Raw genomic sequence first — 11,364 nt, 5'->3', positions numbered from 1 at the left:
TAAATTAAAGTTTTTAGCTGTCATAACACCCACTGTGCATTTTTTGTGTGTCCTACTGCAGCTAAAGTGCTGTGATGACTTACTATTTTGAAATTAAGTGGCATCAATTCAAGGATGACTTTCAATGAGCACTTGAACGCACCATGGAAACCGCTTGAGAGAATCCGTAATAGGGGAAAAGCGCCATCCAATGGTAGCTCCAAATACTACAATAAACGCTGCTGTTTGATAAACAACACATGCAGGGGTATAATTTTGGAAATTACTGTATGAAACAAGGCTTATTTAATATAATCTATCCCAAGTGAATCTTGCATTCATATCTAAGATAGCATTTAGAATATATAACAGAATTTATGGTATTGCCAAGATTTATAAGCAATTCCTTAAAGTCATTCAAATGATTAAAGAAATGATGAGGCATAGTTTTAGCTTGAAAAGCTGAGAAATTCCTTTGTGTTTAACCCAGTTATTATAACAAACTATAAACAATATAGCTGAACTGATTAGAATAGTATATAGCTCCATACATCCATCAAGCCATTCTTTTCTGCTTATCCAGCAACGGACAGTGAAGAAAAGAGTACACAGGGGGGAGCAGGTGGTTACATGATTTGGGAACGGTGACCCTAAAAAAGAGAGGAGGCCTAGCTGGAGGTGGCAGAGCTGAAGATGTTCAAATTTTTATTTGGGAGTGAGCAGGATGGACAGGATTAGAAATTGGTACATCACAGGGACAGTTTAGGTTGAGCAGTTTGGAGATAAAGTTAGAGAGGCGAAGCCGAGATTGTTTGGACATGTGCAGAGAAGACAGAGTTGATATACAGGACAAAGAATGATGAATAGGGAGCTCCCAGGCAGCAGCAGAAGAGCAAGACCACAGACAAGGAAGAAAAACAGAGGGTTTTTCTGACAGGACAGGATACTGGGGTGATGATGGAGATGATGCTCAGCAGATTGTTAAAGGGAACAACCAGAAGAAAAAGATTTTAATTACACAGCAATGTTAAACATCTCAAATGTTTGAGACTTTGCTAGATTGTCTTAGTAAAAGAACAGTCTTGCAAAGGTAGGACAGCATTAAAGTGGGCCAATGTACACTTTAACAACCCCCACCAAGCGTGGAGAGGCATCCAAGCCCTCTCCAACTACATGGCCAGAGCCCTCCAACCCTCAACAGCAGCCTCAAACTTGCAGAGGAACTCAACACCTTCTTTACTCAGTTTGAGACCACCAGTTGTCTTGCTGGTGGTCAGACAACAATCTGAAGCTGAGAGTCCTTAAAACAAAAGAACTCATAATGGACTTCAAGAGGCACAGACAAGTCCATTGCCCTCTCATTATAAATGGAGAATGGGTTGAATCTGTCTTCATCTTCAGGTTTCTGGGCACCCACATCTCTGCTGATCTCACCTACAGCCACAACACTGACATCCTGGAAAAGAAGGCCCAGCAGCGGCTGCACTTCCTCCTTTAGTTACACCCTTTTTATACACGCTCTTTATTACTCTGTAATATTCTTGTCAGTCTTCTTAATATTTATTTATAATCACCTCTATTAATCCTTGATATTTATAATTGAGGGATCTGTATATATTAGTGCTATTTCTTAAATGTGTAAAATCTGTAACATAATGTATTGTTTGGAGTTTAGTCTGTTACTGTTACTATTTTTACCATTTCTTCTTGGAGCAACTGTAACCCACATCATTTCCTTAGGGATTAATAAAGTATTCTGATTCTGATTGTTTCAGGATGACCTGCCATTATCCAATGACACATCTGCTTACCTGTATCTTTTACTCGTTTCTCCTCCTCTTCTTTTCTCTTTTTTCTAAACTGAGCATGGCTTTGAACTTTTCTTGTCCATCTTCCATTGGTTTTAATCTTGCACTCCAGTATAAACACCCATCCCCCAACCCGAGGATCACCACAAGATAACCTAACAAAGCTACACCTTAGTTCACAGAGTCACTTTGTCTAGGGTTTATTTCTGGGATTTCGCACAACCCAGGATTCAAATCATGAATAGATAATGGGCTTGGATTTACAACATGATGAATGACATGTGCGCTAATTGGAAGCAGCCGGCCCCCTCCCCTTTCGACAGGTTGTGTGTGAGACTTCAAATCTTAAAACTGTAAATTTTAAATTGTTATTGATCCCTTTACCCCGAGTCCTAAAGTGTATATTTATTTTCTTGCTCTTCTTATATTTATTGTTTGTTTACTTGCACTGCTGTAACTGGAGCCTCGTCGTCTCGTCTCTCTATATACTTTACTGTATGTAGCGGAGATGACAATAAAGTTTACTTTGACTTCAGCAGCGAGCAGGCGCACCGAGGGCTCTCGCGCTCACTTTTCGCGTATAGAATTTCGAAAAAACATCGGTGCAAATTATAAGTCTGTATCATAATGTCTGGTGTTTTCGTGTTTGTTGGTTTGTTTTTATTTTGTTTTATTTTGCGAGTTGGTTATTAGATGCTGCTCCAGCCAGCCAGAGAATCCCCCGCCGACCCGCCCTCTCCTCCCTGTGCCGCAAGCAGCAGGCGCACCTCGCAAACGGAGGGCGCCCTTACTCCCAGCAAATGGGCGATAGAAAACCGATCGGTGCCTATGACATTCACAAAATGCGCTGGCATGACGTCGGTGGCAGCATGAGTACAGCAATTTTGTATTTATTTTTTTTGCCGATGCCCGTGATGCCGCCCCCCACCACGATGCCGCCCCGGGCAACCGCCCGTGTCGCCCGTATCAAAAACCGCTACTGTCAGCCAGGATAACCTGGAGCAGAAGCTGCTGCTGGCTTTCTACTGCTCCTCAGTGGAGAGCGTGCTCTCCTACTGCCTGGGTAGGCAGAGGCCACAACTGAGAACAGGAAAGCTGCCCAGAGGGTAATTAACACCACCCAAAATATAATTGGCTGCCCTCTGCCACCCCTGGGGACCATCACTAGCTCCTCCTGTCTAAGGAAAACCAAGACAGGTGACCCCTTGCACCCCGCTCACCACCTGTTTGACCTGCTGCTCTCTGGTCGGTGCCTCAGATCAATGGAGGCCACACCTCCAGACTCCCAACCAGCTTCTTCCCCTGGGTCATTCGGACTGTCAACAAACACTATCTCTCTAATGTGTGAGTTTTGTATATTGTTTTGTATACATTCCCTCTTGGCTGTATATATTTCTCCTGTTTGCTTTTTATTCTTGCTGTCCGCCACAGTTGGTGTGGAGCACCCACGATTTCGTTGTACACGTACAATGACACGTGTGGTGGCTATCCTGTTCTATGCTAATATACGGGAAAAAAAGTGTGCAAACCTAACATGCCTATCACATTATACATATATCTTGGAATAATTTAAGAGACTTCGGATACTTCAGAATACCAAAGGCAGAATGACCCTGAGATTATCAGTCAAAGAAGGGTGGATAATTTGAGCCCATGCTTAACCCCTCCCCTACGAGAAAAAGACGCCGGAAGGTAGGCTCAGGCTTCTTCTTAGGTTGGTCCAGAGACTACCACCGGTTGTCTGTTTCTGCGCGTTTGTCGGGTGCTGCTGCTGCTGACTACAGAGGAAATTGACCTCTGGATTATCGTTAAAACAGTCACGGTACGTAGCTTAGTTAGCCCAGGTTGAGTTTTGCAGCTTGGAATGAACTGCTCTTTGTTTAATTTTGCTTGTGTCTTTATTTGAATAGCCTCGCTGTGGCGGCTAAGAGGCCTCAACTAATGTCGACACTAGGTGTTAGCTTAGCTAGAACATTGTGCATGGTAACGCTAGCTTCCTGGTTAGCCTAAATATTAACCGATAATATTAAAATATTATGGTTGAACAAAAAACAGAGAAGCCAACTTTTATGTGTTTTAAGTAATAACACGCACCACCTTCAGTTGTCTATAAACTGTATTCAAATAAAAGGTTGCTGCTCGACTAGCATTGCCGCTGTTTAGCCCGTGTCGTCGGTAGCTAATCGTTGGTTAGCTTGAGGTAAGCTTTAACGTTTGTTTTGAGTTAATTTTTCTAATACTAAGGTCCGCACAGGTAATTTTATTTATTTATGTAGTGGGATATTATTCCCGTATTCGGCTAATAATCATATAAACTGTCTTTCTTGCGATAGCTGACAAATTAACTCCCAGACGTAGAATAGCAGTTGCTAATGCGTGTTTACTACTAAGGGTCGCAAGTTTGTTTTCAGAAGTGTTGTCTCCTTGCAGAGGCGTTTAATATCTTAATGTGTTGCCTTATAGATAATGCCCACAATAAAACTACAGAGTTCTGATGGGGAAATCTTCGAGGTGGACGTTGAGATAGCCAAACAGTCTGTCACCATTAAGACCATGCTTGAAGGTAAGTGTTGAATCGCGTTAAACGTTTAGGTTTTCAATTCACAACTGACCTAAATGGGAAACCCCACAGTTCACAAATATATTGTTTATACTTCACTTAATTAAACCATAATTTGGACAAATGTGTAATGTTTGAATCTTTGACAGACTTGGGAATGGATGATGAAGGAGATGATGATCCAGTTCCCCTTCCTAACGTGAATGCTGCCATCCTCAAGAAGGTACAAAATGCACATATTGCAGTGTCCAGTGGGTTTTTTGTTCACACACAGACTGTGTGGGTGGTGTTTTGTTGGATGTGGGAGGGGTTGATTCCTTGTTTCCTGAGATGCTATTAACTAATTGCGTTCATCTCGCCTGGTCTGGAGAAGGTTATGGTTTAGATCCATGGTTCCCAAATGGTGTATGTTGTGAGGCAAATGCCCTGGAGTTTTCTTACAACCTTTGTTTATTATAATATGAACAAGTGAGGAATGAGCTGCTTATTTACTTTATCAGCAGACCTACTTGGTACACACTCATTTCCCATACATAGGCAAATTATATTTACCAAAGTGTAAGGTGGAACCCAGCCTGTTGTGTGGCCTGACACAAAGCCTGACAAGAAGGAAGATGACAATTTGAGATGGGGAGTGAATGACTTTCTTTGGTAAAGTAAGTAAACACTGGTCCACAGATTTAAAATGAATAAATGTCCGAAGACAGCAGTATTAAAGCTAACTCTCGTGGCTTCAGGTGGTCTGGGTTGGCAGAAATTGTTTGGCCATGTAATCATTTGCTAATCTAAAAAAGAATTTGGAAGAAGAGGCCATAGAATCTGTGTGCCTTGAATTTTTTGGCTTTGCTCGTGGTTGTAGTTGGGAGGCAAATATAAATCAAAGCCTGTGATGGTGTCCTCGACGATGATGTAGACTTTTGTATATGGTGAGAGGGTCTAAGCAGAGATCGTAAGAAGTGGCAAAGAGTGGTACTTTGTGTCCTATGGGTAAGCTTGCCTAAGAATTTGAATTGGGTTTGGTTGTCTTCCTCTTATAGTTTTAACATTTTAGCACTGCCAGGCTAAAGCTGAAATAATAAGCTGAAATGATCTTCTATGCCAGTCAATCAAAATGCATCTTAGAAGCACATTGTAATAATCTAGGAAACTTGTGTTATAGCTGGACAGTGTAACAGTGTTATAGCTGGAAAGAGCTGCTGATGTATTTTCTGAGGGTAATGTGCTCAGATGTGGTTCAGAGTTTCAACAAAATCTGAACATCAAAGTTTTGAAGGTGGACCTGGAAAAATGGACAAAATGCGATTGTTTCTCATCCTGTTTTAGCTTTTATTTTCATGCCAGCAAATCATCTAATCACATTTTTGGCAACAGACAAGTCCTGATTTTTTTTTTTTTTTTCTTCTTTCTCCTTACTACTCATTTCTACACTTCCTTACAAGGAGGTAACGACCTGGAATCTGTGTGACTTGATCCTAATTTGTGGCAAATAATTGCCATTTAATTTTGGTATTCAAACCTTTTACGGGCAGTTTTAACACAGCTGATGGGTGCTGTGCATAACGGGTTACCTTGGTTAAAACCATATGTTTATTTGTTATTTTCTTTCTTTTTCTTTTTCAGGTCATTCAGTGGTGCACTCATCACAAAGATGACCCTCCTCCTCCTGAGGACGATGAGAACAAGGAGAAAAGGACAGATGACATCCCTGTATGGGATCAGGAGTTCCTCAAAGTGGACCAAGGCACCTTGTTTGAACTCATTCTGGTAAACATACTTGCATTATTTTGCATTTTCTTTGGATTGAATTACAACTAACAGGTGTAAGCAAAACCCTGCCCTATACCTAACCTTAACAGCAACACCTGCACATGGTTGATTATCATATCATTACATATGGATCTTACTGAGTTATCTATATTTGTATTGAAGCAGTTTTAATAGAAAAAGGACCTTTTTAAAACAAAAGAAAACAAAAACAGTGGTTAACAGATGCTCGGTTAAACTGCAGGCCTGTCAGTGGTGTCCCTGCAGTTAGCTACAGTGAAGTATCCCTTCCTTTCTTTGCAGTGACTGTCACATAATCCCACTGATGTGTCTGTCACTTAATCCTCCTCCTCCGAGCTCTGAGCTACTGCACTTCACCCAACTTTTTTCTTTTTTACTTTTTATTTTATTTATGTCCTCCACAATTGCTACCCACTGCTTCTTTCCTGGTGCCTGTCTTAAGCCAGTTTTTGGTGATGGCCTTCTTTGCTGCAGAAAGGAGAATTTTAGCCAAGTAATGGTCCTTTACATGTACAGCACCTTCAAAGTATCCAAGATACAAAACAAGGCAAATTCTAGGAATTATATAATCTAATATATAACAGAGAGCGGAGTGAATTTTGACCCAGAAACTGTGAAATGTTTCTACATTTCTAGAAAATTTGTGTATGATCTGGTTCATTCCATCCGCACAGCCTCCAACACTGTTGTTGTGTATTGGTTTGTTTATTTTTAATCTTAGGTGTAATAAGATAGCAAATTTGATTTTTTCCAAATGAATTCTCTCCACTTTAATGATTGAATTGTTTTTATGTTCTTTCCATGTTTCATACCACACTTTCTCAGTGATTTTTTTTTAAACCAAAGTCCAGTTTTCCTGGTCTAAATTTTTCATCGAAAGTAACCCATTTTGGCAATCCAAGCTCTTTACCAATTCCTAACTCCTCTACTGTGCCATACCATATATTTAATGTAAAGGATCTTATCGGGTTCCTATCTTGGTCTTTAGTTATGTATTCAGGGGTCTTTTTTTATACCTATGTTTGTTTGAATTGGGACATTGAGTGTGGAGAGCTCCACATCCTTCCAGCGAGCCCCGTAATCATCACTACACCAATATGTTATCTGGCGTATCTGTGCAGCACGAAAATATTCTTTTAAATTAGGAAGCGACATTCCTCCTTTCTCTTTAGAAACCTGTGGAGTAGTGTACCGTACTCTTGGCCGTTTGCCTTCTCAGACAAATCTAGATATATACTTATCCCATTCTGAGAATTGGGTTTGCGGTATGTTTATCAGAAGAGAGAGGAATGAGTATAACAATCGTGGCAAGATATTCATCTTTATCACATTTATCCTGTCACTTAATCCTAGCGGATATGTATTCCATCTTTCCATATCCTGCCTTATGCTGCTATTTATGTCCATAGTTACTTTGATATAGTTTGGCATAGTTTTTGGTTATATTTATACCTAAATATTTAAGAGTTTTTGCCTCCCACTTTATTTCCAATTCCTCAAGATTTTGGGTTGATGCACAATTAAACATTAGAACTTGACACCAACACACCATCTGCAAACAGACTAATTACATGCTCTTGTTTATTGATTTCTATTCCTGTTATTAGTCTAATCATTTGCGCTAATGGCTCAATATACAAGGCAAATAAAGTTGGACTTGGACAGCAACCGTGTCTAGTTCCTCTCTCTAGTTGGAATCTCTTTGTCAACTTTGCCATGGTTAGGTACAAGAAGTCCCAGCTGACTCGATCAAAGGCTTTTTCTTCATCTAAACTTGTCAATGCAGCCGGTATCTTGTCTTTATGTATTTGGTGTATAATGTGTAGGGTCCTTCGAATATTATCTTGTGCCTGTCCAACCTGCTTGGTCCTCATCTATCAGCCTATTTGATAAGATTGCAGTGTAGATTTTATAATCAACATTTAACACGGATGTAGGCCTGCAATTTTGGCAGTATTCTTTTTGTTTTTGTGGTTTTGGTAGTACCGTGATAATTGCCTCCCTCGAAGAGGGGGGAATCACGTTTAGTGTGAATCCAATTAAGTCAGGTGGAGTAAGGGTATCAGTTCTTTTCCAAATTTCTTATACCATGAAAAGGAAACCCATCACTGGACTTCACCCAACTTTTAATGTCATCTTCTATTTAATAGGCGCAATGACAAAAGGGTACAATATCAGAAGCTATAATGACAACACTATGCTGTGGACTTTGGTCGTGTGATTTTAATCGCTGTTTCGTAACTGTTCAGGTGCTTTCCCAAAAACAGCCAAAAAAAGAACACAAGCTTTTCTCTGAAACTACTTTTTAATGGTTTGTGGGTTTGTGCTTCACAACAGTGCTCTCAGTGCTGCATCAGAACTATGATGCGGTCTTATGGTCACCGCTGTCAAAAGCTCAACAAACCTACCAACAACTTCTGACATGTGGTGGCGGCGGACAGTAAAAACAAGACCTTCAGCTGGCAGCAGGCAGAGAAACCAAAGTAGAAGGAAAGTTGATGTTGTGCGTTACAATTAAGGGAATTATTCAACATTTGTTTGTATTGACCACAGGAGGCAAAAGCTTTTGTCATGCACTCTGTGTGTGTGTGTGTGTGTGTGTGTGTTTGTTTGTTTGTTTGTTTGTTTGTTTGTTTTTCTTCCGCTAAACAAAAGTCTTAATTTCTTTTGCTTGGGGTTTTAAATGTTCAGGTTGTGCTTTACACTGAGAAGTCCAAATACTTGTGTGAATTAATGCATTTATAGTGTTGTAGCTTGAGTTGTATAATTGTCTCATGCTGAGAATTTTAGGCCAGTTGAATCCTCTATAAAATCAGGAAAAACACCTTAGTGCCTGCTGTTACATCGCCAGCCTTGGTGGGTCAAAGACTGGTAATATTAGATGTAAAGAGAACACTGTGGGCTAAATGTTGCCTTAATATGCTCAGATATCTTTACCACTCCAAGTAGTCTGTGTGAGAGAGAGGGAGAGCAGCATGCATTCATATAGTTGAGCTGTGGAAATGGCATTTATTTTTCTTTATATATTCAAACTTCACAGTTGGCAAAATCTACTGGAATCTACAAGGACCTGTCACAGGTCTGTGAAATATCCTACTGGCTGTAGCAGAATTGGTTTAAATGGAAGTGGTCTGGCTCTGTGGAGTGCTGATCCAGAGTCAGCAGCTGGAGTTGATGGTGTACATACAGTGGCTTTTTTTTTTTTTTTTTTTTTTTTTTTTTTTTTAAATTGCAATCACTTTTATGCACCTTTGTATAGAAAGTGTTTATTTTCATTTGTAGTCCTTTTTAATATGCTTCATCTTGCTTAGAAAATTTTTTTCTTATACTTTATTTAGTTCGCTCAGTGGCCAGTTCAAACGAAACACAAATGTTGCTTAGCAACAGCTGGAGGTCTGGTGGTTTGGGCAACTGTGTTTAGAAGAGGGAGGGATTTGGAAAGACTGATTTATTCATTTAAGAAAAAAAAAAAAAAAAAAAAACCTTTCCCCTCCACCTTTCTCAGTGTGTGAAACGACATGGAGTGATGTTGGGCTTCATGTAAAATGTAACCTTAGCAATGCCTGGAAGAGATGGATAAATGGGTGGGTGTGTCTGTAGCTCTTTGGAAATGAAAACGATGGTCCTGCGTCAGTAACCTGAGTTGACCCCACCCCCCGTGACTTGAATATGTTTACTAGCACAAAGGCTGAGGATGCTAGAGAGGAAGGGGTTCAGAAGATCACAGCAGCTGCTCCTGTGCCTTATGAAAATCAATACAGAAGTGTTATTAAGCGATCACTGCTCAGCATATGTAAGGCTAAATGGTATCTACAGGATAATTTACTTAAGGATCATGGGAAAGAAGTGGTGTGTGTGTGTGCGTGTGCGCGCGTGCGTGCGTGTGTGTGGTTTGTTTTTTAAATAAATTGTATATAAATGCTTTTCAGGGATAACTATCATCCCTCATCAGACTCATTGATCGGTAATTCAAACTACGCTTTTTACTTTATTCAGGTGTAAATAACAAATCCAAAACACAATATGCTTTGTTGTGTTCTGAGATCTTCTAAGTGTTGCTGAGGTATCAGTTGTCCTTGTGTACTCTTTCACCGCCTCCGTCCCTCCTGCTGCAACTCATTCATATCTCCGTGTTTTCTGTTTAGGCCGCCAACTATTTGGACATCAAAGGCCTGTTAGATGTCACCTGCAAGACGGTGGCCAACATGATCAAAGGCAAAACCCCGGAGGAGATCAGGAAGACTTTCAACATCAAAAATGATTTCACAGAGGAGGAGGAAGCCCAGGTACTTATTCCAACCCATCAGCTGTCTGTCAGAAAACAAAAAAAGGCTTTCATAAGCAATGAGAAATCACTTGGATGTTGCGGATGGGATTAAAATGGTGATCACAAAGTTGCCTTCCACACCTTTGTGGATGATTAATTTGTCCCTCTCTTCCGCAGGTACGCAAAGAGAACCAGTGGTGTGAAGAAAAATAAGAGGAAGATCTTGCCAACACTACCACACTGAAAATGATTCTCTCTGCTAACTGGTTGCACTGGCGTTGTTCATACTTGTTAATATTTACATTTAGTATATTTAGAGCCACATCCCTCGCCCCCCCCCCCCCATCATCACTTTTCCTTAATTTCTGATAATAGCATGACTATTTTAACTTGCCTGTGTGGTGTCATTAATTTAAAGCCAAGCTCTTCTGTTCGCGCACACTCACGTTGTGTATTGACATAAAATAAATAGTCCTGGTTTCACGGCTTTGTATCCTTTTAAAGATTCGAAGACTCCTCAGATTTCCCCTGTTATTAATTGCTCTGACTTTTTTTTTAAAAAAACTTGACATTTTGTTTTCTTTTAGGTTAAGTGAATGAATAAAATGCTTTTTTTGACGATGGATATGTGAGGGTGAATTTGTTTTCTTCTTTTTGCTCTGTAAATGTGTCCATTTTGTGAAACCATGTCAAGGAGCCGTTTATAGGAAAAGTGAAGTTTGAGGTAGAAAGATGACTTTGTTTTTAAATGCATAATGTCCCCCTGGACTCGAAGTACTTGTGTTATCACACAGCGTTGGGTAACACGTGCCCTGTTGTAGTGAGTTAAACTTTTCCCAGTTAAGCTCTGATGCTGGTTTTTGGGATGCTCAAACATACTGAAGGAGTAAATAAAACATTAAATGGATGTTGTCTGTCACTTGTTGTTTTTAGTTTTGGTTGGTGGGGGTCTAAATCTCAAGGAA

At 40.2% G+C, this 11,364-nt stretch overlaps 1 protein-coding gene across 2 annotated transcripts; it reads left to right on the top strand.

Moving 5' to 3' along the window:
- Positions 1-3,455: 3,455 nt before the first annotated feature.
- skp1 (S-phase kinase-associated protein 1) lies at positions 3,456-11,306 on the top strand. 2 transcript variants are annotated; one of them, XM_031734230.2, is made up of 6 exons: positions 3,456-3,609; positions 4,251-4,350; positions 4,497-4,570; positions 5,968-6,111; positions 10,278-10,418; positions 10,577-11,306. In XM_031734230.2, exons 2-6 carry the CDS (start codon positions 4,254-4,256, stop codon positions 10,610-10,612), a joined length of 492 nt encoding a protein of 163 aa, XP_031590090.1. In that variant the 5' UTR covers positions 3,456-3,609; positions 4,251-4,253; the 3' UTR covers positions 10,613-11,306. The 2 variants fall into 2 exon arrangements, with proteins under 2 accessions (XP_031590090.1, XP_039473970.1); XM_039618036.1 differs by lacking the exon at positions 3,456-3,609 and adding an exon at positions 3,969-3,987.
- The last annotated feature ends 58 nt before the right edge of the window (positions 11,307-11,364 follow it).

The sequence above is a fragment of the Oreochromis aureus genome, linkage group 10 (assembly GCF_013358895.1).
Source record: "Oreochromis aureus strain Israel breed Guangdong linkage group 10, ZZ_aureus, whole genome shotgun sequence".
Classification (NCBI taxonomy): Eukaryota; Metazoa; Chordata; class Actinopteri; order Cichliformes; family Cichlidae; genus Oreochromis; species Oreochromis aureus.
Note: the sequence above shows the minus strand (reverse complement) of the source record. Positions and strands in the feature narration are given on the sequence as shown.

Coding starts and splice junctions, on each gene's coding strand:
- skp1 (XM_031734230.2), top strand. CDS start 4,254: ATGCCCACAATAAAACTACAGAGTTCTGATGGGGAAATCTTCGAGGTG. Junction 4,571..5,967: donor ATGCTGCCATCCTCAAGAAG/GTACAAAATGCA, acceptor TTTCTTTTTCAG/GTCATTCAGTGGTGCACTCA. Junction 10,419..10,576: donor CAGAGGAGGAGGAAGCCCAG/GTACTTATTCCA, acceptor TCTCTTCCGCAG/GTACGCAAAGAGAACCAGTG.